Source organism: Cheilinus undulatus, linkage group 13 (genome assembly GCF_018320785.1).
Source record: "Cheilinus undulatus linkage group 13, ASM1832078v1, whole genome shotgun sequence".
Lineage (NCBI taxonomy): Eukaryota > Metazoa > Chordata > Actinopteri > Labriformes > Labridae > Cheilinus > Cheilinus undulatus.
This window is the reverse complement of record NC_054877.1, coordinates 43,473,222-43,499,577: the sequence shown is the minus strand read 5'-3', so window position 1 is coordinate 43,499,577 and position 26,356 is coordinate 43,473,222. Positions and strand designations below refer to the sequence as shown.

Below are 26,356 nucleotides of genomic sequence, written 5' to 3'. Positions count from 1 at the left end.
ATTACCTTTTGCCTGAGTTGCTTGGAGTGTCCCTTTGTCTTCATGGTGTAATGGTAGCCATGAATACTGATTAATCAGTGACTGGACCTTCCAGACTTAGGTGTCTTTATCAACAGTCACTTAAAGACACATTCACTGCACTCAGCTGATCCCCATTTCACTAATTTTGAGACTTCTAGCACCAGTTGGCTGCACCTCTGTCACTTTAAAGGGGGTGAATATTTATGCAGTCACTTATTTTTAATTACATATTTCTTGTTCAATTGTCATTAAAATCTTTTTTCACTTTGACATTAAAGAGTTATTTTTCTTTCTTTTAAAAAAACACCTTATCATACTGAGCATGATTGATTTGAAAAATCAATAAAAGGGTAGAACATCCAAGGGATAAACATTTTTCATAGGCTCTGTAGACATAACTCTGTACATGAGCCCGCAGCACTGAAAATATAGTGAAGAGTGTCTTTTTTGAAATGTGATGAAATACAGATAATTTTTTTACAAGTTGCCACTTAAAAAGCTAAGAACGAATTCTTGAAAAAGTGTGGGGCACAAAGTTCAGCAAGGCTGAGATGCCAGTCACGTCTTTGTGTTTCGCCCGGTGGAGGCTTTTTAAAGTCAGAGATAAAGAGTGATAGAGTTCGTATGAGGGTCACACAGTCACTGGCAGACTTTAGACGTGAGCTGATGTGGCGCTCCTTCTCTCTGACAGGTTTACAAAAGCCTGTGGGAAACTGGATAACAGAGCTCTTATTCAGAGTAAATGTTCTGCTACTGCACAGTTCAAACAGCCCCGATTCATGCCTGGCTCTTCATACCTGGCTCACCTTTGGGAGAAATTTGGAGTTTTGTTAAATGCAAAGAAGAGGAGTTGAGGATGAAACTGTTAACAGTGTTTTCTGTCTTCTTTGCAGCCTCTGAACTATGAAAAGAGGAAAGTTCACACACTCAACATCGAAGCCTCCAACACTTACCCAGACCCCCACTTCTCCCACCTGGGCCCGTTTAAGGACGCCACGTCGCTGAGGGTCATTGTGGGTGATGTGGACGAGCCTCCCATCTTCTCCATGGATTACTACATCATGGATGTGTATGAGAACTCACCGGCTGGCACGCAGGTTGGCACCGTGACCGCCATGGACCCTGACAGCACCAACAGTGGAGTCAGGTAAATAAATAATAATAAGAGTGGATTATAAGATGTATGTGTAGGGGCTTTACCATATTTCATCCCACAAAAGTACTGACTAGGAGGTACTGTTGATCTAAGCATATGGTGCACAGCGATCAAGGGCATGTTTGACTACATCTAGCCAATTACATGTAGCATAATCCAGGAGCAAAGACAGGCACAGAGCCCAGATAGTTAAATCAAGTGGCTTTATTTTTTTTTGTACATAGGTGGATGTTGGTTGTAAATTAAATCCAACCAAATGTTTGCTGTTATAAAATCAACATGTTTTTTTTGTCATTGAAATTTTTATTATTTTTAAACAATATTAAAAAACTTAAAACAGTGCAGAATTCTGATACATGTATTGCACAAGACATTAAAAAGTGACATCCATTCACAAACAGAAAGTAAAGCCCAAGCTATGTATGATTACTGTAATTTCACTTCCACATGTTGCCAAAATGACCCTCAGTACCATTTTCCTGTCCCCAAGAAGACAGAGCTTTGGAGGTATGGGCAGTGTAAAGCCAAAAAAATCAACATGTTTTAATACCAATGTCCATATTAAGTTCCCAATTGTAAGGTGATCAGGGCCCTCAATTTTAACCACTTAGAAAACAATTAGAACATTAAAAAATGTTTCTGTTGTGAAATGTAGGTCTTTCTGCCTTCTGTTAGAATAGATTGTGTCTTTTCTGAACAGATTGTTGGTGAAGCTGGGGATGTTGGGGCCAAATAGCTGGTCATAGATACACTATATTGCCAAAAGTATTCACTCACCCATCCAAATAATTGAAATCAGGTGTTCCAATCACTTCCATGGTCACAGGTGAATAAAATCAAGCACCTAGGCATGCAGACTGTTTCTACAAACATTTGTGAAAGAATGGGTCGCTGGAGCTCAGTGAATTCCTTTGTGGTACTGTGATAGGATGCCACCTGTGCATCAAGTCCGGTGGTGAAATTTCCTGGCTCCTAAATATTCCACAGTTAACTGTCAGTGGTATTATAACGACGTGGAAGCGATTGGGAATGACAGCAACTCAGCCACCAAGTGGTAGGCCACGTAAAATGACAACCCGGGGCCAGCGGATGCTGAGGCGCATAGAGAGGAGAGGTCGCCAACTTTCTGGAGTCAATCGCTACAGACCTCCAAACTTCATGTGGCCTTCAGATTAGCTTGAGAACAGTGTGTAGAGAGCTTCATGGAATGGGTTTCCATGGCCAAGCAGCTGCTTTCAAGCCATACATCACCAAGTGCAAAGCAAAGTGTCAGATGCAGTGGTGTAAAGCACGCCGCCACTGGACTCTAGAGCAGTGGAGACGCTTTCTCTGGAGTGACGAATCACTCTTCTCCGTCTGGGAATCTGATGGACGAGTCTGGGATTGGTGGTTGCCAGGAGAATGGTACTTGTCTGACTGCATTGTGCCAAGTGTAAAGTTTGGTGGAGGGGGGATTATGGTGTGGGGTTGTTTTTCAGGAGCTGGGCTTGGCCCCTTAGTTCCAGTGAAAGGAACTCTGAATGCTTCAGCATACCAAGAGATTTTGGACAATTCCATGCTCCCAACTTTGTGGGAACAGTTTGGGGATGGCCCCTTCCTGTTCCAACATGACTGTGCACCAGTGCACAAAGCAAGGTCCATAAAGACATGGATGAGAGAGTTTGGTGTGGATGAACTTGACTGGCCTTCACAGAGTCCTGACCTCAACCTGATAGAACACCTTTGGGAAGAACTAGAGCAGAGACTGAGAGCCAGGCCTTAACATCCAACATCAGTGTGTGACCTCACAAATGTGCTTCTGGAAGAATGGTCAGAAATTCCCATAAACACACTCCTAACCTTGTGGAAAGCCTTCCAAGAAGAGTTGAAGCTGTTATAGCTGCAAAGGGTGGACTGACGTCATATTAAACCCTATGGATTAAGAATGGGATGTTACTTAAGTTCATATGTGAGTCAAGGCAGGTGAGCGAATACTTATAGCGTAGCAACTTTTGGAAAAATGGGTGGGACTGGTTAGGAGTGAGTGAAACCCTCCACATTTTACATCAAACACACCCAGTAGCATGAGTTCATTCACTATTCAAACATGAGCACTGAGTGAAAAAATGACGAGCAGTCAGGTTGAAAATAGGACAGACAGCTGCACCACACAGGAAGAAACTGGACGTACTATGAGGCCCAGAGATGCACATAAGGACAGAGTCTTCTCATTACTGTCACAGTTGTGTTAGAGCGTGTCTGCAGCATGCAGGTCCACTGCAGCTGTGCTCAGATTTGTGAAAGAAACTGCTTGTGTAAGGGGCCTGTATGATGTGATCATGACTCAGCCTGCTCACTGTGTCACTCGGGAATAAAGGCCAAGGCCAAGAAGAAATAAAAATGTGGTGTCATGCAAACATTTTCTGACTAACTGATATAAAAAAGCCTTCATCAGTCCTTCACTGTGCCTTTAGTTTTAACTGTGCCCACCTCTGGTATCATGGCATCCAAAAGACCTCTGAGCTGTGCTATATGTGCCTGTGTGGGCCACACTCATTTTAACAGCAAATACAGCTAATGATCACTTCTGACCGGACAAAATTATATATGATTTATCTAAAACTAGAACAGGAGAATAGGGGTTGAAAGTATCCATCAACACACCCCACGTCCCACATTCACATGGGCTAAACATTAGACATCTCAAAATGTGCAAAGACCCCCTCTACAGAACAATAATTCAGAGTGCAAACTCCTAAAAGGTCAAGTCAATATGTAAGGATATGCCCGTTTGGCCCTTCGCTGTTACAACCGTGGTCCTGTTCTGCTCTGGCCTCATCATAGCAATTATCCAGACCCTCTCCAGGCCTATGCTTCATCTCTCCAGGTATCCTCCCAGCTGACCTCTCCACAACACAAGTGACATCTGGTCCAGCAACCAGGGTACTGGGCACCGAGTTGGCAGAGGGCTGGATCAGGCCCGGGAAAGCATGTCAGGTGCCCGTAGAAGTGCAGCTGCTGCTCCCGTATCCAACAGTGGACCCATCCCTTCTCCTGATCACGTCACCATTAAACACATGGTCTTGCCAACGATATCATTGCAGCAGAGAGAAATCGTCACAAAGGAGTCCACCTGGCAGCTCTGGTCATCAGTCGGCATCCAGGCCTAACAAGAATCTAGTAAGGCTTGGTGGACCTAAAGACGCTGACTTTTTGTCAGATACAGGAGATTTGCAAAGAAGATGGATTTGCCTGACACCATGTCTGTCATCACAAATCCGTCTTTACAAATTCCATTCTACATTTAAGCAGGAACCAGAAACGGTTCTGACCAATCAGCGTCATTTGAGGAGAACGAGGCGGTAGCTACAGGTGGGGTTAAGTTGTACTGCAATCTAAAAGCAATGGCTGCCTCCAGTGTAGCCTTTATCTTGGATGTAGCTTTAGTATAGAGGCAGTTTAACCAGAACTGGTTCACATTTCTTAATTAAAAGAGCAAAGAATATCGGCTATTAGCTATTAGCTTGGATGTAGCGGTAGCTGTAAAATTGGCCCGCTCTGATTGGCCCGTCACAAATGTGACAGAGAGAACGAAATACACTATATGGACAAAAGCCACACCCACTAATTTTTGAATTCAGGTGTTTTAGTCAGACCTGTTGCCACAGGTGTATAAAATCAAGCCCTTAGCCATGCAGTCTCCATTTGACAGCAATTGTGAAACAAAATGGGTCGTTCTCTAGAGCTCGGTAACTTCAAGGGTGGTACTGTGATGAATGCCACCTTTGCAATGAGACGGTTTGTGAAATTTCATCCCTGCTGGATATTTCACAGTCAAATGTTAGTGACATTATTAAAGTCAGGATTGTTGAGGCACAACAGCACCTCTGTGACAAAGTGGAAGACCACATTAAATCACAGAGCAAAGTCAGTGAATGCTAAGGCACAGGGTGCCAACGCTCTGATGATTCCATAGCTGAAGAGTTCTGAACTTCCTCTGGCATTTATTTGAGAACAAAAACTGTGCAGCAGTAGCTAATTGAATGGGTTTCCGTGGCCGGGCAGCTGCATGCAAGTCTTGCATCACCAAGTCCAATGCTATGCATCGGATCAAGTATGGGAGCAATTGCTGGTTTGGCACCTGGCAGCGTCAACCGTCGTCCTGTCCTGCTCTGGCCTCCTGATGGCCATCCTCCAGGCCTGCACCAGGCCCCTTCCCCGTCTCTCCAGGTATCCTCAGAGCTTCCCCCTCCACGATACAGGTGGTCTCCCCTGGCATTTGGACGAACTCATCTGGTCCTGGGGACCCAGTGTGCAGTAAACTGGAGCCCAGGAAAGCGCATCAGAAGCCTGTAGAAGTTCAGCTAACTCTTCCCTGCATCCCAGCTCTCCTCGGCATGTTACCAAAGATGCACCAAAGAGAAGTTGCCACAGAAGAGCCCAGTTGGCACCTCTGGCCGTGAGTCAACTTCCAGGCCTCACTAGAGAACAGCAAGACTGCAAAGACCAAGGACCGAAAGACTCTGACTCTGGTCTGCATGCTCAATATACTTAACCTTGCAAAGCAGATGGATTCACCAGTTTCCGCATTTCTAACTGGCAAATCCATCTTGCAAAGCTCCCATCTGAACAGTTTGGGTCTGGTTAGAAAGTGACAGGACTAATCATTGATGAGGGGCAGTACTTTGGGGCTCGGTGACGTCGTGATGTAAGCAAGCAGCAACAAGAGGCCGGTGCAAGTATGGCGGAAGAGATTAGCGTGGATGCTGCTGTAGCACCAGTTTTATCAGAAGTTGACAACATTCCCTCATTAAAGGAAGAACAAAGAACACCAGTGAGTTGTTTTCTTTTCAAAAACGACAAAGTCTACAGTCGCCATGGTTTGTGTTATGCAGTTTTCCATGGAGTGTACTCCTCGGTAGCAGCCTGTAAAAATGTGACAAACAGAACGTTCATCCAATCACTCTCTGAGGTTTTTTTTTTTCAAAGGCTTTGCCCTTTCCCAAACGCTTTCTATGGGAATGTCAGGCAATGCCTAACTGTCTTGCTCAGCAAACCCAACATTGTGGAGCTACGAATCACGCAATCTTAATGTTTCAACATACCAAGACAATTTGGACAATGCTATGCTTCCAACTTTGTGGTAACAGTTTGTGGAAGGTCCTTTCCTATTCCATGACTGTGCCCCTGTGCACAAAGGAAGGACTATAAAGACATGAGCACAGAGCACTGACCTCATCCCCATCGAGTACCTTTGGGATGAACTGGAGATGAGATACTGCGCCAGGCCTTTTAGTCCATCAACAGTGCCTGACCTCATGAATGTTCTCAGAACCAATGGGCACAAATTGTGACAAAGCCTTCCAAGAAGAGTGGAGGGTGTTAAAGCTGCAAACGGGGGGGGGGGGGGCAACTCCAGATTAAATTACATATATGTGAATAAAATGTTATTATAGCCCCTGTTGTCGTATATCCAGTGGTGCTATAAATAAGTATCTCTGGTATGTCAGGCATACCAAGACCTAAAATGAACCCTGAAAATAGTTCTAAAACCACATACTTTCGCGAATTTATTCAAAATAGTAGCTTTCCTGTTGGAGCCGGGGAAAAGGTCCAGGAGGCTTCTTTGTAGATCTCATCTAACCACATCAGGCCACCAAATTATTTACATGTAGTTGAAAGTAACCTTTTGAAAACTTTGAAGGGGTGCAATTGAGCCATTTTGCAAAAAGCCTCCATGAAACCACCAAACAATCCAATTTGGTTCCACCGTCTGATGTGAAGGCCAAATTTCCTTGCACTCCCATGGACTGCTTCTGTGCTCAGGCCCTTTAATGCTGCTGAATACAAACTGCAGGCTTCAGACTCAGGCAGGCAAACTGCAGGTTATTACACTGAGCCTCTACATGCTTCAATAAATCAACACACCGGCTCATCTGCTCTGATTTTGGACGTCTGCACACAGCTAGTGTTTGGTAACCAGCAGAGCAGAACAAAGTCAAATCTGCTCACTGTTTAGCATCTTTATCTCTCATTTCATAATGTCACGTCAACAAAAACACAAGCTTAGAGCGCTAACGGGTCCCGGTCCCTTTTAGTATGTAAATCTTACAGAAACCAACACAAATTTTCTTTAAAGACCGCCTTAGCGTCTCACCACCTGCAGTCCAAAGATACTCTGACTCAAACAGGCCTGTAAACATCAAGAAGAACCAAAATAAATCAGATTATTTTCTATACATCACCCAGTTTGGCTTGAAAGTGCTCCAGCTGCCCGTCACTAAATATTGTCCATGCAGAAAATGAACCCAATTTTGGCCTGGCAGAGCCCTGAATAGCTTCTGAATCTCTGCTTCTTTACCGTCATCCAGAGAGCGGCTGTTTTTGTGACAGTTTCCTCTGTTCGCTCTGTGACTCTCACTTCTGTCAGCTTCATGCTTTAGTGGAGAGTGGATGTGTTTGGGGACATCAGACGGAGCTTTTGTGATGGAGCAGACCTAAAAAAGAAAAAAAAAAAAACCCTGAAAAGCTCGTTTGATTCCGACCTCACTCTGGAAAGGATCAGTGAAAAGAGGCCGCGCTGCATATGAGGCTTTCTGTCCTCGGTCGACAGCTGGCCGCACAATCTCTGACAGAGCTCTGGTGGAGCTGCAGCCCTGGTGCGCTCTGATTGGACGACTGAACTCTGTTACTGGCTGTTAAACCTGCAGGACCTTTAATACAATCAGACCAGTGAGAATTAGCTCGGTTTCACATTTTAGTCATGCTTTATTCAGCACGGATGCAGCATAAATCAGTACCATGATGATGTGAGGCTTTATTATTTATTTTCTGGTGTTTGTTTGAATAAATGTGCTGGTTTTTTTATTCATTTTGGAAAGCTCTTTGTCACAAATCCTCCTGTAAGTTGCTATCAGCCTTATTCCTGAAGGCTCTACTTGAGTTAAAGTGCTGTGGAAATTATTATCATCATTGTGCATTGGAACTTTCCATGGGTGCCGTTTTAACCCAGCCTCTTTCTTATTGTTGAGCCATGAACACTGACCTTGACTGAGTCAGTGGAGCCCTGCAGGTCTTTAGATGTTGTTCTGAGCTCTTTTGAGACCTCCTGGATGAGTGGTCAATGCACTCTTGGGGTCATCTTGTAGGTTGGCCACTCCTGGGTAGGTTCACCATTGTTCCAAGTTTTCTCCATTTGTGGATAATGGCTCTCACCATGTTTGGCTGGAGTCCCAGAGTCTTAGAAATGGCTCTTAACCCTCTCCAGAGTGATAGATGTTTGTTTCTCATCTGTTCTTGAATGTTTTTGGTGCCATATTTTAGAAATTTTAGTCTACTTCACTTTGTCAGACAGGTTCTATTTAAGGGATTTCTGGATCAAACAGGTCTGGCAGTAATCAGGCCTGGGTGTGGCTGATGGAACTGGACCAAACTGGACCAACAAAATGTGGTTTATCCCAGTTAATTCATGACTTAGCAAAGGTTCAGGGTTTAGCTTTTTACATTGGGCCAGGTAGGTCTGGATGTCTTTTTCCCCTTGATAAATTGAATAATTATTTATAAACTGTTTTTTTTAATTAAGTCAGGTCATCTTCGTCTAATAGTTTCTTGGATGATCTGAAAGATTCAAGTGAGACAGAAATGCAAACAAAAAAAATAAAAGAAATCATTAAGAAGTATGATACCTTTTTCACAGCACTGGGTAACTGAGTAGACCTTCCGACAATATGAAATAAATTCAGAAAATACATTTTTCCCCTCTTATGTCATTGTACGTCACAGGTTCTTCATAGAAAACGAGGAGGAGAGAATTTTATACTTCACCATCGGCGTGAACAGCGGCATCATCAGGACCACGCAGGTTCTGGACCGGGAGGTGACGGCGTGGCACAACATCACCGTGGTGGCTGCAGAGGTTGGTAAGTTTTCAGCGCCGGCACACCTCAGCACACCTCAGCACACCTGTTCTTAACTGTTTATCTAACATGGTGATGATACCGTCACTCAGAGTTTGTTTCCTCTTCCAAATGGTTGCTGTTTTCGGTTCTTTCAGCTCTCTTTAGAAAGAAAAATGGATTTGAAATTTCTATCAAAAAAACTTTTTATCTCAATATAGGTAATAATTTTGATACCTTACCCACCAGGTTAAATAATCATTCTTGTAAACTGTGTGTTTCAGACTGTGGTGTGATGACGTGCCTGTGTTCAGGCCTGGTTGTGCTGAGGCAAAGTGAGTGCCTCCACACTTCTGCTGTTTGTAGTATTGATTCTACAGTGATGATTCTGTGAGAACATCCAGTGCTGCATGAGACATTATGAAGGCCCTTATGTTTCTGCAGCTCGGCAGCAGTTTGATCAGCATTCCTCTGTGACCAGAGGAGCAAAGAACCTTACTGAAACCTTTTCTTGGTTGAAAGGATGTTTTTTAAAAATTTGTCCAATTACCCACTGAGTTTATTAAAGGTTCTGCCTGATCCAAACACACTCTACAGCACTGTTTGCATGGGATTAGAATCACCTGATAGCCTCTGATTATTTGCGAATTACCCCTTGACCTCCCCAGCACCTTCATGTTTTCCTTTAGAAATTTTGAGAACATTACAGACTTTGCTTTGCCATCCTGTGCAGGGGGTAAAAAGTAATACTGTGTGAATGGTATCAAGGTCTGCAATGTCAACAAAAGCTGAAATGAACTGGAAGACAAGCGGTTAATTAGCCTATATGTGTAAAAGTTTTAGTCTTACGCTGTTTTATCTTTTGTTTATAGTGGGGATACTGAGCATCCACACTGCTGATATTCGCGTCGACCATTTTGTTTGTTATTCTTCTTCCACCCCGGCTATCTCCTCCTTCATACGTTGTCGTATCGACACCGTTCAAACTTTTAAAAAAATTCAGTTTATTCGTCATTCGACTGCTATGGCTTTTCTCATTTCTAACTTTTAGAATGTTTAATTTATGGCTATTTTCATGCTATTGTCAGGTATTTCTATGCTTTTTCAGGCCTTGGATGCAATTTTCAGGCCAAAATAGGCTATTCTTATGCTATTTTCAGCTATATTAAGGCTGCTTTCAGCTTTTTTTTAGGCTATTTTCAGCTTTTTAGGCTACTTTCAGCTATTTTTAATCCTCTTTTGAACTATTGAATGTCACTTTGAGCTACTTTTATGCCATTTTATGCTATTTTCAGCTATTTTGGTGCTTTGGTGGCTATATTCAGCAGTTCTTCCACAATTCAGCTCTCAGCATCCCCATGCAATTTCAGCTGAAATTGCAATTTTGATCTAGTTTTTAATGAAAGATGCAATAAGCTGCATGTACCATAAGAAAAGTATATTTAACACCCTAAAGTTACAGTGATGCCAGTTCACACAGGATTAGTATTACCTTTGGACTTCTGTATGTCAAAATAACGTCTGTTATTTGGAATTTTTATTCCCTAAATTACAAATATGATTAATGGCACAGAGGTCCCAAGCAGCTACTTCTTATTTCCTGAGATTCCTAGGTAATACTAATCCCATGTGAATAGGGCATACTGAAATTGTTATCAACTTGTTGAGCCTCAGGATGCACCATTAACCCCACAACGAGAAATTGTGACTCCAGATTTCTGATTTTTTAACCAATTATATTTGTTCAATGGTAAAAGTACAGTTCAGAACTCATTCAATAAAGGATATGTGACAAAGCAAAGAGACAGGACAAAAGAATCCTATTTTAAAAGACTTTCAGAGACCCTTTGGCTATTTTATTTTCTGTTTACACATTTGCAACCCTTTGAAAATTGCTCTGTAATCCACTTTTGGGTCCCTGGTCAATGGGAAACGCCGGTACAGATGTGAAATATATACAGTAGAGCTGACTTTATAAAAATCAAACATGTTGATGTTTGAGATAAGGAGGTGTTGGCTCAGTCAGCAGGAGTAAAATAATCATTTTGACACCAAACACTTAAGGATTATTCAGACAAATAATCAATAGTGACAGGCCTTCAATCAGGCCTCACACCGCTGGTCATTGTGGGGCCAACACTGAGCCTAAAATCATCCAGTGTGTGGCCGGCCCCGGAGTAGAAAATGAGTGTGTCTGTTGAGAAAAAGTCAGTGGTCACAGCGGTAAATCTCTGTGGAAAAGCCTTTGAGACCTTTCAGTCATGGGACCTCTGCACAGATGAGATTATGTGAGAGTCGAAAGTCCATCGGTTCTTTCTTCTTGATCCTCCCCTCTCATTTCTCTCCAGCCGATGCTTATCTTTGCAATTACCCTTTCTCTTACCCTTTGCTGCACTAAAGTGTGAGTAATGGACTGAACAGGGGCATTCATAAACGCCGCATAGCTTAGTCGCTCTGAAGCTGAGTCTGAGGGGATTAAAGATCCAAACCAGGAGTGCAGCAGGGACACAGACCGTGTCATTTAACAGTGAGACCTAATACACCAGCATCTATTGACTGGTGACTCACTTAGACCATGATCTCAGCATTTAAAGCTTGTTCCAAACAAGGGAAAGATCAATCAAAGCCAATTAGAGCTATTATTGTTGATATTTACTTAATTTCACCCTAACATAATCAGTCAATAACACAGATAGAGAGATATTTGAGATGCAAGTTTATGGTTGGACAACAATAAGATAGGATTTTTAAAATATTTTCGGGCCCACAATCCTGGTCAAAGCTCTGTCTAAACCAAGGGTGTCAGACTCAACCACAGCAGGGGCCGAAATCTGAATTTAGGTCTAACCTGAAGGCTCGACAGGGTCAACATTTAACCAAAAAAATGTCAACCTTGTTTTCACAGGTAAAACATTAAGGGGGAGAAAAACTGATGATAAATGGTTTCGGGAGTTTTAAAAAACAGTTAAAATGATAAGTTTAAAGGCTCAAAATCTGAGATAAAAAGTCAAAATATCAGTTAAAAAGGTCAGAACACAAAATCCAAAGTTAAAATAATGTTTTCAAAAGGAAAACATATAAGATAGAAAGTAAAAATCATGAGTTTAAAGGTCAACATATGCGATAAAATACAAAATCATGAGTTTCAAAGGTAAAAAAAATAAGATTACAAATCAAAGTTAGGAGTTGAAAAAGTCACAATATGAGATAAAAAACAAAATGTTAAGTTTAAGAGGTCGAGATATAACTTAAAATTTAAAATTGTGAATCTTCAAGGTCAAAATATGAGATGAAATTCTAAATTGTGAGTTTAAAAAGTCAAAATATGGGATTAAAAGTCAAAGTTAGGAGTTTAAAAGAGCAAAATATGAAATTAAATTGTAAATCATGAGCTTGAAATTTCAAAATATGACTTGAAATGTAAAAATTGGAATCTAAAAGTTGACAATATGAGATAAAAAGACAAAATGTAAAGTTTAAGACCGAATTTTGAGATGCAAATTGAAAATATTAATTGAAAACACAAATTAATTTCTCTCCCTCATTTCTTACTTTCTATCTCACTATTTTTACTCTTTAGTTTTTCAAATTTTTATGACTTAAAGAATATTTTAAATCTTCAAGGTTAAATTTACATTTCCATACTGGAGGAAACCTGCAAGCCAATCAAAATATGATGTGATCCTGTGGGCTGGACAACACTGCACCACAGACCGGATTTGGCCCCCGGGCCTTGAGTTTGACACCCCTGGTCTAAACTGTAACACAGCCACCTGTTGGAAGTAGCAGCTGCAGCTGCAGTTAGTGGCTATTGCCTTCCTGACATAACTTGCTTTAAACTGGATGTAAACAACAGTAAAGTGATAGCACTGATAGAATCTCATAAGAACAGCATGGGTTAGCTCTATTTTGATCTAGAAATGGAGATAAAGTTGTACTTAGGCATATGTATGAGAAATATGAAAGTGTCTGGGACCCAGCTATTAGATATCTGAATGCTTTTATTTCATAGTTCTTGTCCCTGCTGGGCCGCCGTACTTTAATGTGGCATTCTTTGCTGTATGCTCTGATGACGCCCAAGCTTTGCTGTATTTTCTCTGCCAAGTCTGACTTTCTGTGGTTGTCTTTCTTGTATTTATGTGTTGTTTTGTTGTTATTGTTTTTGTTTGTTTGTTTGTTTGTTTGTTTGTTTGGGGTGTAATTGTGGAGGTAGTTGTGGGAGTAATAATTCTTAGTTAAAAAGGGTGAAGCTATTCACCTGGGAACATGTCTGGGAAAAGTATCATGCCAGAATAGAATCTTTTATGGTTAGTTCTGCTTAGGGGTGCTATGTTTGGGTATACTTTTGCCTTTTTGAAGTTAGAAGAAATAATTAGTAAGCAAAAACTAGAATAACCTTCAAAAAACATGATTCAAAAAGAAAGGATTAAATAAGGGAATTATAAGGATACGTACACCCAGTTTTCCATACTAAATAATTGGACGCTTGAACCTCCTGAGACCTGAGCTTTTGTTTGTTATGCTTTTTTAGTTTCTCTTATTTGGAATCAGTAGGACATGAATAAGTGTGTTTGAAATTATTATGCAAATCTGTTTCCAATGAAACACAGGTTTCACAGGAAATATCTTTCTACAAATGAAAAGCATGAAATAGTGCAGATATAAGAACTGGATATTTCAGGAGAAACTAAGAAACTGTGAAAAGATTTGTGTGTGATTTAGAGTGCAGACATGTTTGTTCAGATAAAGGCATATTAAGGAAATATCTGTGAGGCAAAATCATCATATTAAAATCCACTGATGAGCAGCAAACAGGTATTTGAAGCTGTTGTTGTCTCTGGAGTCCCAAGAACCTCCGGATGCAGGATCCTCCAGAGGCTTGCTGGTGTGTGTTTAAAGCTGTATTTCAGCCACCCTTAACCAACGCCCACAAGGAAAACAATTGCATTGGGCCCAGAAATTTATATGAAGACTAATTTTCAAACAGTTTTATTCACTGGTGAATGCCGTGCTACACTGGATGGACCAGATGGATGGAGTTCTGCATGGTTGGTGTATGGCCACCATGTCCCAACAAGGCTGCAATGTCAGCAAGGAGGGGGCGGAGTCATGTTTTGGGCTGGAATCATAGGAAGTGAGTTGGTAGGCCCCTTTAAGGTGTCTGAAGGTGTCACAATGACCTCAGCTAAATATCTGGAGTTCCTAACTGCCCATTCCTGAAATGGTATAAAAAGAAGAACTGTGCCTTCCAAAATAAGATCATTTTCATGCAAGACAGAACACCATCCCATGCTGCAAAAAATTCCACTGAGCCCTTGGCTGCTCTGGGCAACTCCTAATGCAAACAAGTACTGCAGATTTCTGTTTTCAATCCTTAAGAAACTATTGAGTGTTTGGAAACTCTGTTTTGCATAATAATTGGGAAAACAGTGTAAAAACTTAGCCTCATCTTTGAACAGGAAGTAGTTATGACCAAAGATTATGTCCACAAAAATCTGTAGTTGGACCACAAGGAAATCCAATTTCTAGGATATTTTCCTATCCAAAATCCACACAAATTTGTTAAAATTTCAGGGAAATTACCCAAAATTTCTGTGAACACTCTTAACCATATTTTTTAATGTACACCAAACAAAGTACACCAGAATTTCTTTGAATATTTTCAGTTAAATTCCCCAAAAATTACATATACATTTCAAAAATGTCTATGAAAATACCCCCCAAATTTAAATGAAATCCCCCAAATTACAATACATTCCCTAAATTCACATGGAAATGCCTAAACCTGTCCAAATAAATTTCCAGTATTCCCATAAAAATGGATGCCATTTTTGCCCAGCCTCCTTCTTATTGTTGAATCATGAACTCTGACCTTAACTGAGTCAAGTGAGGCCTGCAGGTCTTCAGATGTCCTGCAGGGTTCTTTTTTGACCTCCTGGATGAGTCATCAATGCGCTTTTGGAGTCAATTTGGTAGGCCGGCCACTCCTAGGAAGGTTCACCATTGTTTAAAATTTTCTATATTTGTGGGTAACAGCTCTCACTGTGGTTGGCTGGAGTCCCAGAGCCTCAGAAATGTCTTTGTAGCCCTTTCCAGACTGATAGATGTCAATGACTTTGTTTCTCTTGAGATCTTTTCGTCTACTTCCCTTTGTCAGACAGGTTCTATTTAATTAAAGGATTTCTGGATTCAACAGGTCTGGCACTAATCAGGCCCGGGTGTGGCTAGTGGAATTGAACTCAGCTTTCCAAAAAATGTGGTTAATCCCACTTAATTCATAGGTTTGGATGGCCTTTTTCACTCCAATGAAATCATCACCAATAAACTGCCTAAAAAAAAAATTAAAAAAAACTGTGTAATATTAGAATTTGTTTGATGATCTGAAACATTTATGCATATATGGGTTTCATATATGCGAAAAAAAATCTGGAATATGGTTTGTCAGTATAGGATGTTTACTTTTTAATGTAAAGATGGTGCCTCTTTGTCACTTTCAGACAACCCTCGCATGGTGAGTCATGTCCCGGTCACCATCCAGGTCCTGGATGTCAACGACAACGTTCCAGCAATCTCCGGGGGCAACAACGTCATCGTAGTGTGTGAGAGCACCAAAAGTGGACAGGTAGGTCGCTCATGCTATTAGAGAACGAGAGACACCAGCTATGTTTACAGGGCACTATCCAGAATGAAAACACATCATGTAAACCAGGGCCAGAGTGGGACTCAGTTTCAGCTCTGGAGTTTCAGACCAGCCCACTTTAGTTCACAACCTTCAACCTCACACCTGACAATATTAATTGTGGATTAACTGTAGTTAAGTATATAGATAAACCCATTTAAATTTATACTTGTCAGAGTATAACATCCCAAAGTTTATTGATTTTATCCATAAACTTGAGGGTGGTTTGCAGACTTTCTGTTATGTTTGTGTTGCACACCTGGCTCTGCTAACTTATCTGTCATCTCCACCTGGTGCTTTCCATCCAGATGTAAGCGTGCAAAAACAAAACAAATTTGCACATTAGGCTGCGTAAGCTTTCCATTTCCTAGTCCAACATTTTCACCAACTTGTCACTACCTATTATCTATCTTTCTTTCTTGATTATAACCTTGATTGTCTTGCGCCAAAATGACTAACCACTGACAAGGTACACGTGGAACCAATGTAATGGTGGTGTTTCCAGTCAGACGGCCTCCTTGTCTGACCAAGTGCAGAGAGAGAGGGATATATAAGTCTATATAATGCCACTGTACCGTCCTGTCCCTAAAATCAGCCACTGGGAATTCTCCCAATCCAACATGGCCCATTTGTAATGTTAAAGTTTATACTACTACTGAATTGTGAAGCACCACATTAATTGTATTTGTACTGCGAATGAAACCCTTTAGTTTATTCCTAATTAGAGTGATTCCTGTGTTCAGAAACGTCCAAAGAAGCGGGCAAAGAGCGCAAACAAAGGCAGCTACTCTGTGATGGTCGATGCTACTCTGACTACACATACGGTTAAAAACACTCTTCTTGTCTTAGAGATTACACTTGTTTTGTTGATTCTACAAATCCAGATTGTCTTAAATTAAAATTAGTGTGCCCATGTGGTTGGATGCCACTAAACACTGTGAATAATACAGAGCAAACTCGCCGTATCTGAGCCCGTAAAGGTCATGCTTGTTCCCATCTGCATCTGCTGTTCAAATATTAGAACTCAGTAAACCCAGAACGACAGTTTGTAGTGCCGACTCCCCAGTCTGCTGTCATTAAACAACAACAGCGAAAGCAGATGGGGTAATTAAAACCATTTCAATCAAACCTCAGATGGTAGAAAGCCTCTTCTGCTCTTTTCAGCGTTATTCTAAGGAAGTTATTGTCTCCCCATCACTGATTCTTCCTCACTCTTTGGTCTGATGGAGCGTGTTGAAGCTGAGGAGCTTTTAATGCTTTTAAAATAACATCCTTAAGAGAGTGACAGAAAATAGTTACAATTAGACCGTCGTATTTGTCGTCTTACTCTACAAACCCGTACCACTATGGAGAATAATAGCCTTATACTGTAGCTCACTGCAGCCTCTCACCACAGAGTTAATTTGTTGAATTTAAAAGCAGAATGAAAAAATCACACCCAGATTATTTACAGAAGGTTGGATGTGGGTTTACAAGGGACCAAGGAAATGTAATGACCAAACAGGACTACCTCTGTTTAGTTTTCATCTAAAAGTAGGAAATTTTGGGGCGAGTGGTTGAAGGCCTCATGCAGGGGTTGAGGGCCTGTGGCCCTTTACTGCATACTTCTCACCAACTAATCCACTAAAAGCCCCCCCCCAAAAAAAAAAATTAAAAATAAGGAAAAAAGTAGTAAATTTGTGCCAACCAGACTTGGATTCCTTTAAAGCAGTGGAATAGAGACTGTGGGCGTGGCTTTGTAGTGGGAGAAATAATTCGATGTCATCTGCAAAACAAGGACACATAGAGGCCGCATACACAGTCCCTATTAAAAGTTTTCAACTCCTTGGATGTTTGACCCTTTTATTGATTTTATAAATCAATCATGGTCCATCTAGTTTGGCTTTTCTGACAAAAAAAAAACCCTCTTTAATGTCATAGAGTTCTACATAGTATAGTCAATGAAATAACCTAAGTCAACAGAGGTCCGCCAATTCGTGCTCCAGCCCTTCATACTTTACACAGGGGCCTATAAGTGTGGCAGATGCTTTATTGCAACCTTGGTTTTAATAAATGGAGCAGTTAACTAGAGCAAAGTTTTATTTAAAGTTATATTTCAAAAGATGCTCTTGTGATGAGCAGCCTCATAACAAAGCGAGGACATGGGGGGTATGAAGAGAACAGCTGTGCTGCTTGAACCACATAAATGTTGGACAGCTGATATTTTCACTTTAATGTGACACAGCAAAATAAAATCAGTGTATCAAAGGAGGCATGCAGCAGTGGACTTTTCTCTCTCTGTTTATCTGGACTTTGCTGCAGACAACGCTTGTGCTACCTCAGCCGTAACAAGTTGAGTAATTTTTATCCATCAACAATTTCATATGGCGGTTGTATACGGATAAAGATGTAGACGTAGTCAGCAAACTAAGGGGAGAGACCTGTCCTGCAGTAGCCTCTGTCTGAAATATATCCACACAGCTGAGAGAAGAGAGGATATCCTTTTCCCACTGCCGCTAGTTAGCTAGCTTGCAGCTAGCTTGTTGAGGGCGCTGCCTCAGTTGGAAACTGTCAACAGGTGTGCAGGGGGAATTTCAAAATAAAAGCATACAGTGCTTAACATATATATTAGACCACCCTAACCCTAACCAAAGTAAGGTTTATGCCACAGCTGCCCTAAATTAACAACATTGGTAATTACCAAAATCATTTTTTATGCTTCTGCAATGGTTAATACACCAATATGTAAAAGCTCTTTAACCCAAATGATATTTTTAATGCAAAAATATAATTAATATTGTTATCCATGAATTTTCACATTTACTGATTTACAAAAAAAACTGAAAAAATAGTCAAGCACATTAATATTTCTTGATTAATATGTCAAATTATAGTTATTTACTGTCATTCCTGAACAGAAAAATGAGTTTTAGTGGTTGAATGTTATGCTTGATTCATTTCTGACTTCTCAGAGAAGCCCAGTGAGTCGGCTCAAATTTGGGTGAATTCAGTTTGAAATTCCTCATTCCTGTTCAAAATGGTAAAACGTGGAGAGCTCACTGAAAATGAAAGAGTCTGCATTAAAGCACTTCGTGATGCTGGATGGTCTTTGAGACAAATATGACAGGTGGTCTAATAAATTTGTTAAGCACTGTACCCTGAAGCATCAATTAGATCAATGCTTTGACTTTCCATCTATCTACTTGGATCATTAATCAACCAATCGATGTATTGATTTAGGTTGATAAATTATTACACCTCTACTGCCTAGATTATGCTGCCCTCACAAACTGAGCAACCAGTTTGTCTGAGGCCACCAAGAAACCTATGACTACTCTGAAGGAGTTCCAAGCTTCAGCAGCTGAGCTGGGAGAGACTCTACAGACAACAACTGTTGTCTGGGTTTTTCACCAGTCAACGCTTTATGAGAGAGGAGCAAAGAGAAAGCCACTGTTGGAGAAAACTCAGATTAAATCTGGACTAGAGTTCACCAAAAGGCATGTGGGAGACTGGCCACACCATCCCCACTGTGAAGTAAGGTGGTGGCAGCATCATGCTGTGGGGGTGCTTCTCAGCAGCTGGCCATGGCAGGCTTGTAAAGGTTGAGGGTAAAATAAATGCATAAATGGAAAACACAGGAAATTCTTTGAGGACAATCTTATTACCTCTGCCAAGGAGGTTATGTGATCGGCAGGGTTTGTTAGTTAGTTTGTTTGTTTGTTAGCAACATAACTCAAAAAGTTATAGACGGATTTTGATGAAATTTTCAGGAAATATCACAAATGGCATAAGGAAGACCTGATTAGATTTTGGGAGTGATCTGGATCCAGGAATTTTTTGAAAGATTCTGTACTATTGGGAGATCTGGCTAATGGCGGAGGTCTGCGCTCTCCGAGTGCTTTTCTTGTTTAGTCTGCAAGAATGACTGAAACAGCGAGCCCACTTACAAACAGCCTAACTAGCTGTTAGTAACTGATGTGTTTCCTGTTAACTAGTGGTAAAAACTCTGACAGCTAGTTGATGATTTGTCCATTGGTTGGTTTCTCATTTTGATCCCTGGTTAAGTTACTTACTCCTCCTTTTCATGGTTATTTTAATTGCTACCAATTAGCCCTTGTCCTCATATCTAATCATTTACCCCACTGACCATGATTCTCTGACTGATGGTCACATGACTTTAATAAACAGCCATCAGCTATGTTCACAGTGTAAATTTTATCTTAATATTACTTTGGTTCATGATTTTGGTGATATTTTTTCCCTGCAGTGTAAACACCAGCACATACAACCATCATTATGCAAAACTGAAAACATGCACAGAAATACCCTCTCTCTCTCCCTCACCCTGGATGCCGTGCACATTCATGTTGATCTGTAGCCTTTGTGTTGTGTCTGACACCATCAGCGGGGGATTTATCAGCTGAGCTGCAGACTCTGCAGCTTCTTGAACCTATAAATTATTCAGACTGCAGAGCGTGCCGATTCTTCCGCTGCCGGGCCAGATAGCAGCGTCTCTCCTCCACCAGCACGCTGACGACTCAGGAGCAGGGAGGATAAAACGCTATTATTCGAGGAAAGCACGAAGAGAGCGCGGATCTGCATCTCCTCACATGTGCATTCATACACAGATACAACACACTCTCCCTCTGTCTCATTACATGTTGTGGCCTCTCTTCAGCGCTCCCTCTGGTTTCTATGCAAATGAGGGTGTTCGTGTGAGTTTTTATGTGTGTGTTTTTATGTGTGTTCATTTATCTTGGCTTCAGGCAGTAGACTACGCTCTCCCATAGTCAGTGTCGAGGGAGGAATCCTGCTTTCTTTTTTCATATTGCTGGCATTGCAACAAACTAATGCTGGAGATTCTCATGCATGTCACGTCTCTGTGCCATGACAACCTTTCTGTACTGCGTTCAGGGACTCACTTGTGTACTGCATTTGCATAATTGATTGCAAAACGATGAGACTGCTGTTTAGGTTCGGGGGCACACTGTACATTGTAGACTCATCTCTTGTTTGCTGTGTTAAACGCACAGAGATGAGCGTTGGATACGAGCCCCAGGGCTCAGAATATGTTGTTATTTGCATGCCTGAAATGTTTCGTTTTAATGCACATTGGCTGTGGCAGAGTTACATAGGTGGTTGGACACATGACATCATTTATTACAGACACAACTGTGTCTTTGCAGTCTGCAAGTTAAAACAGAGATTTGAACTTAAACGTTTACCAAACTAGCAGTTCAGTTGTTAGCTTATTTAGCTTACGTCCTATAATGTGCTTTCTTAGATTTGACGTGCTATTTTTGAAGCTTGAGATTTCCACCGTTTTAGGTAGACACAGTAGGCAGAGCATTATGTGGCTGTCGTTCCTCGTCATTTGAAAGACAAAGGTCTTGATGTTGGTCCAGGGATGAATGTGCTCCCCTGAAGGAGACGCAGGTATCACATCTTCAGCCATTATCTCCAACTGTTGATGGTTAAGGGGGAGGGGGTCACTCCTCCGTTTACTCTGTGGTGCTGAGGATTTTACCTCACACTGCTGTGAGAGCTCAGCTGAGTGTTTAAAAGTAATAAATGAAAATAAATTACAGACAAGTAAAAGTAGCGACCAGTGCGTGCCCAATGTAACAGAGTAGAAGTAAAAAAGTACTCTGCCCCAAAACTACTCTCAGAAGTATGATTTTTTTTTAAAAACTACTCAAGTACTTCCCACCTCTGGTGACCATGGTTATTAATGTAAGCTAAAACTAAAAACTAAAATGTAAAAATCATTTTAGTCAAATGAAACTTAATAAAAACTAAGCTTTACAAAAATTAAAACTAACTTAAACTGTATCATGTGCGTACAAATCTAACTATAATGAAATAGAATCAGGAGCAAAATCTTCTTAGTTTTAGTTTTTAACAGGAGCATGAACACCCAAGCCTGAAGAGAGTTAAATCATTTGATTTGAGTGAGGACAGCTTCACACAATGAAAATTTTACGTCTTGAGTTGTGTACTAGGGCTGTCAATATTTATCTACAGTCCCATTCAAATTTCATTTATGACTTTTTCCAATACTCGAATACTATTCAAATATTTATGCACATTTTTATGAATATGTTAAAAGTTCAGTTGCTTTAATCACCATGTAGTTACACATTTGTCCACTAGGGGACCCTCCAATATTACATCACAGATTGCAATGAAGAAATAATGAGCTTAAAGCAAAAGTAGTTAATGTTTATTTTTATGTACTTTTTAGTGCAAACACAGCCACCTGCACCATTTAGAGGCTTTTAACAGGCATTTTGGTACTGATGGTCAACTTTAAAACGAACAAACGGGTTAGAAATTAAATGTCAAACATAAAAAATTAAATTGCACCGGTTACAGCGGTGATGACATCATGTTTGTAATGAACAAAACATTTAAAAAAGTTAGTATTGTGTTGTCCCTACATGTTTTTACCTAAAAACACGAGGCAATCCACGTTTTTTTTTAAATCAAGAACAGAGCGTTTTTTTGTTCACTATAGTCCCAGCCATGGTGAAAACCCTCTCCGCCCTGATGAAGGTGCCCAGGATGCACAGGTAACGGTGTGCCAGCTGGGACAGGAGAGGATACCACGACAGCGGGTTACTGTCGGTTTGCAGCGGTTGTACACTTGTACATCAGCATCTCTTAATGTAGCGATGCCGCACTTGCCAAATCACCGCCAGCGTGTGCACCATCTTGGCAATAAATATCCCCAAACATCTCCCATGGCGGCCATTGCGTGTTTTGGTGTGAAACCTTTATTGGTCATCACGTCACGTGTCATGTTACTAAACATTTGGTCCCTACACCTACATATGAGTGAAGTAGAGGCCAAGGAGAGACTCGAGAAAGATAATAAAAGCGAAAATATTTTAAAGAAACACGCTCAAATCACAACTTCAGCATTTGAATGTCAATGAGTTTTTAAATATTCGAATTATATTCGAACCCTGAAAGTGATTCCACTTTTATTATGTACAAACATCAAAATTGAATAATTAATGTGAATAGTGACAAGCCCTTTTGGGTCTCGCCCCTGACACGTATCCCACATTACCAAAAAACTCTAACACTAAAACCTATCAAAACTAAACTGAAATGAAGCGTTTCTGAATAATAAAAAATAAAATAAACCAAAAAACAGCAGTAGAAACTCATTAAAACTAAACATAAAATTAAAACAAAAGGGAGTGCTGTCTGAGTGCAGCTCTAAAGACTTCAGTTGGCGACTTTTGATCCATGTCTGCTGATGTTTGTCATTGAACTTCAATTTTATGCCGGCTGTGATTCCACTTTTATTACTCAAAAGCAACTCCAAATAATTTTGATTTTTGCCCATGGTTCAAATAACTGGCGCAGTCATTAACAAAACTTTGGCATTTTGATAGAGCTTCTCTAATGCAGAGATTATTTTTTGATGTATACTGGCTTTTATAACCACTAAGCTCATGTTATTAAGAGTGTTTATAACTCATTTGAAAATAATCCAAGAAATAAGCTCACAACAAGCAGAGATACTGATAAGGACTCAGAAGTATACCAGAGACAGTCTTATGGAGATATTATTCAAAAGGCTGACCTCTGGTCCATCACTGAGCCAAGAGGCTATTTGTGGGGGCTGAGAAGATTTAAACTGAGAAATAAGAGAAAAATAAGTGGAGTAACACACAGCAGGAGGATGTTATGTCTATGTTTCACTGTAACATATGATAGAAATATAATGAACTAAGACGATCATCTCTCTGCTCTCCTACTGTCCTGCACTCACAGTACTCCAATTCTAAGCAGGTCTGAGCACGCTTGCTTCATCCTTGTACGTCATCACATCCTAACTCAAGCCACGCAAGGCTTTGTTCACAAGTAAAGAACACAAAGAACACGACTGCAATTTTACTGATTTTGTGTCATATTTTCAGTCATTTTGTTCAGCCCTCTAACACTCCTGTTTTTTGTTTTTTTTTTTGTTCCATTCATACAAGGCAGCACACCGGTTCACTCTGAATACACGTCTGCATGAGCAGCAGAGCTGAAGCCCCCCTCTGTTATCCATGCTAGTGCAGAGGAAGTGTACCATTCTTCAGTGGGATACATAGCACCCACTCAGGTGGAATAAAACTGCCTTTTGGGGTCAAACTTATTTGGGTAGGGTTGCATACAGATTTCATTGTTTGAGCGAACTCTCAGTCCACATCAAACACAGTTGTATCTTTTTAACAGCATCCCTTTGTTTTAGGATCACAAAGACTCCCATGGTGTTTAAATACTGTCCGGAGAGCAGGTGGTGTATTTACTGAGGTGGATTTTTAAAAAGTGAACAGGTCTGTATGTAAAGAAAAACTCTCTACTCTGCTCTCTGACCGTCTGTAGACATCAAATGGATGTTTAAGGAGAGCTCACTTGGGGCAATGACAAGGCTATAGAGCACCAGGCCTGCCTATAGAATTGGCTGGACCCCTGACAAACCCAGTGAACTGGCATTACCCAGGTGGGATGGTATCAATGTATGTGTGTTGTACACTGTAAAAAATGTCCGTAGAAAATACGGCAAAAGACTGTCAAATAGCAACAGTAAAAGACCGTAAAACAAATAAACATATATTACTGTATAGAATACACAGAATTGCTGTAAATCAAGCAACGGTATGAAACATAAATTTTTACAATTAAAGTACGTAATAATTACAAAATTGTACCGTTTAAACGAAAGAAGATTGTGAAAATAAAGGAAAAATACTGTAATCTTCAAGACGGGCAATTACTCTAAAAATTACAGTAGTATTTTGTTAAAATTACAGACTTTTCTCTCATGTACATTTAAATTCACAGTAAAAATCTGTGAAAAAAATTGCAATCACATACCGTAATTTTAGCAGGGACAAGAGGTTAAAAATACTGCATGATCAGGAAAGTTCTGTAGAAAATACAGTAAAAACCTGTCAACCTGCAAAACCTGTGAACAAGCACCAATTTGTTGTTATGTCCATATTTGTTTCTCAGTGCTACACCACATGATGCTGCCTTGTGAAATAAACGGACAGTTACAGTAAATATGAAAACCTTATTGAAACAAGAATGGTACCAAAAATCATTTTGTTTGTTCTTAATTTGATGGATGAAAGTGGTCAATTATTTTAGTTTAACTGATTTATTGGAAAAGAATGATGTTAATTGCTCTCACAAAGAATGCCATTGCATTTGTAAAGCCATTCCACTTCCTTTAATGCATCTAACACAAAATACATTGATGTACTTTAATGTTTCAGTCAATCTTTCAGAACTGAAATTGGATGACACATATTACCGATAGGAAATATAACAAGGTAATTGGAAAGAACTATTTTATATATACATAAAGAGAGAGAGAGAGAGAGATACATACTGTATATATAATATGTATATAATACAGTTGAATATATAGTATATACATTATATAAATACAATAGTTATTTTTACTGGTTAAACAACTTAAACATGAATGCAAATAGAATGACAAGAAACCCTCCATACTCAGTTTTAAAAATGAATGGGAACTGTACATATAGTCTATCAAATAGATTTCTAAGGGAAAAAAAATTCTTAAAAAAAAAACAATATGAAACTATGGTTTAGTTTCTGAAATTTTAATTTACTTCTCATACCTTATGTAATTTAATCTAAACTTCTCTTTACCTGTATGTGGGGTTATTTATGTCTAGTAAATACGTTTTGTTTCATGTGCCAATGCTGTATTAACTATTGGAATCTGTTCAATAAAGTTGTATCAATATAAAAAATAAATATATAAAAAATAATTTTGAAAAACTGTTTCCCGTCGCCATTCAACCCTATCTACACAGGAACGTTTTCTATTCTGTCTGTACTAGAACAGCGATTTGGGTGTTTAAAAATGGAACAATTTGGAAACGAGCTACAGAGTGAACAGTTTTCAGTCACCTCCCTCCATGTACACAGTGCTGCTTTCTCGAAATGCGTTTGCTCACTGTGGTTGCAGTCAATTGCCATGCGCGAATACGGTTTCGCGCAGGCGCGGGGAAAGAAGGACCTTATACGCATGCGTGTGTGGTTCGTTGTAAAATCAAACCGCCAACGGCTGCCTGGTAAACTACAGCGTTTTCGTGTCTTCTGTGGTCTCGTGTGCGCGGAAATATTTCATAAAGTTGCTGTCTGCTCGTAGAACGAGCTGCAAACGAAGATGGAATACAAAGCAGGACATTGGCGTGTATTAATTCGACGTCACCCGGAGCATCAGCCTACGAGCTATTGGTAAGGTATGTAGAACTTCTTTTGTCGTAGTGTCAAATATTTCTTGAGTTCTTTTCATTCAGTAACACCACGTGTTTATAGGTAGAAGTTAAATGGGTCAGGAGGCATTTTGTTTCAATCCTAGACCAGCCAACATTGCTGTTTGATTTGTATTGTTTGCTGTCATTTTAGCGTGGAGAACGTTTAACACTTGCTGTGTTGGGGACCATAAGTGAACCCCAAGCTCAGAGCTAACTCCGCCCACTTCAGACTTTTGAAAAATGCACAAAAAATGGGCGGTTGGATACTGGGAACACTGGGAAGAGGGAAAGAAAAAGGACGGAGTTTTCCAGATGAGGTGGGAGTGACCGTGAGGACCGTGATGTC

General features: G+C 40.4%; 1 protein-coding gene across 1 annotated transcript in view; it reads left to right on the top strand.

Moving 5' to 3' along the window:
• LOC121519580 (cadherin-18-like) overlaps positions 1 to 26,356 on the top strand; it is a 104,642-nt gene that overhangs the window by 59,525 nt on the left and 18,761 nt on the right. The window contains exons 6-8 of the mRNA XM_041802337.1: positions 915 to 1,168; positions 8,939 to 9,075; positions 15,549 to 15,673. Coding sequence (XP_041658271.1) covers positions 915 to 1,168; positions 8,939 to 9,075; positions 15,549 to 15,673 — 516 coding nt within the window. The remainder of the gene's footprint in view (positions 1 to 914; positions 1,169 to 8,938; positions 9,076 to 15,548; positions 15,674 to 26,356) is intronic.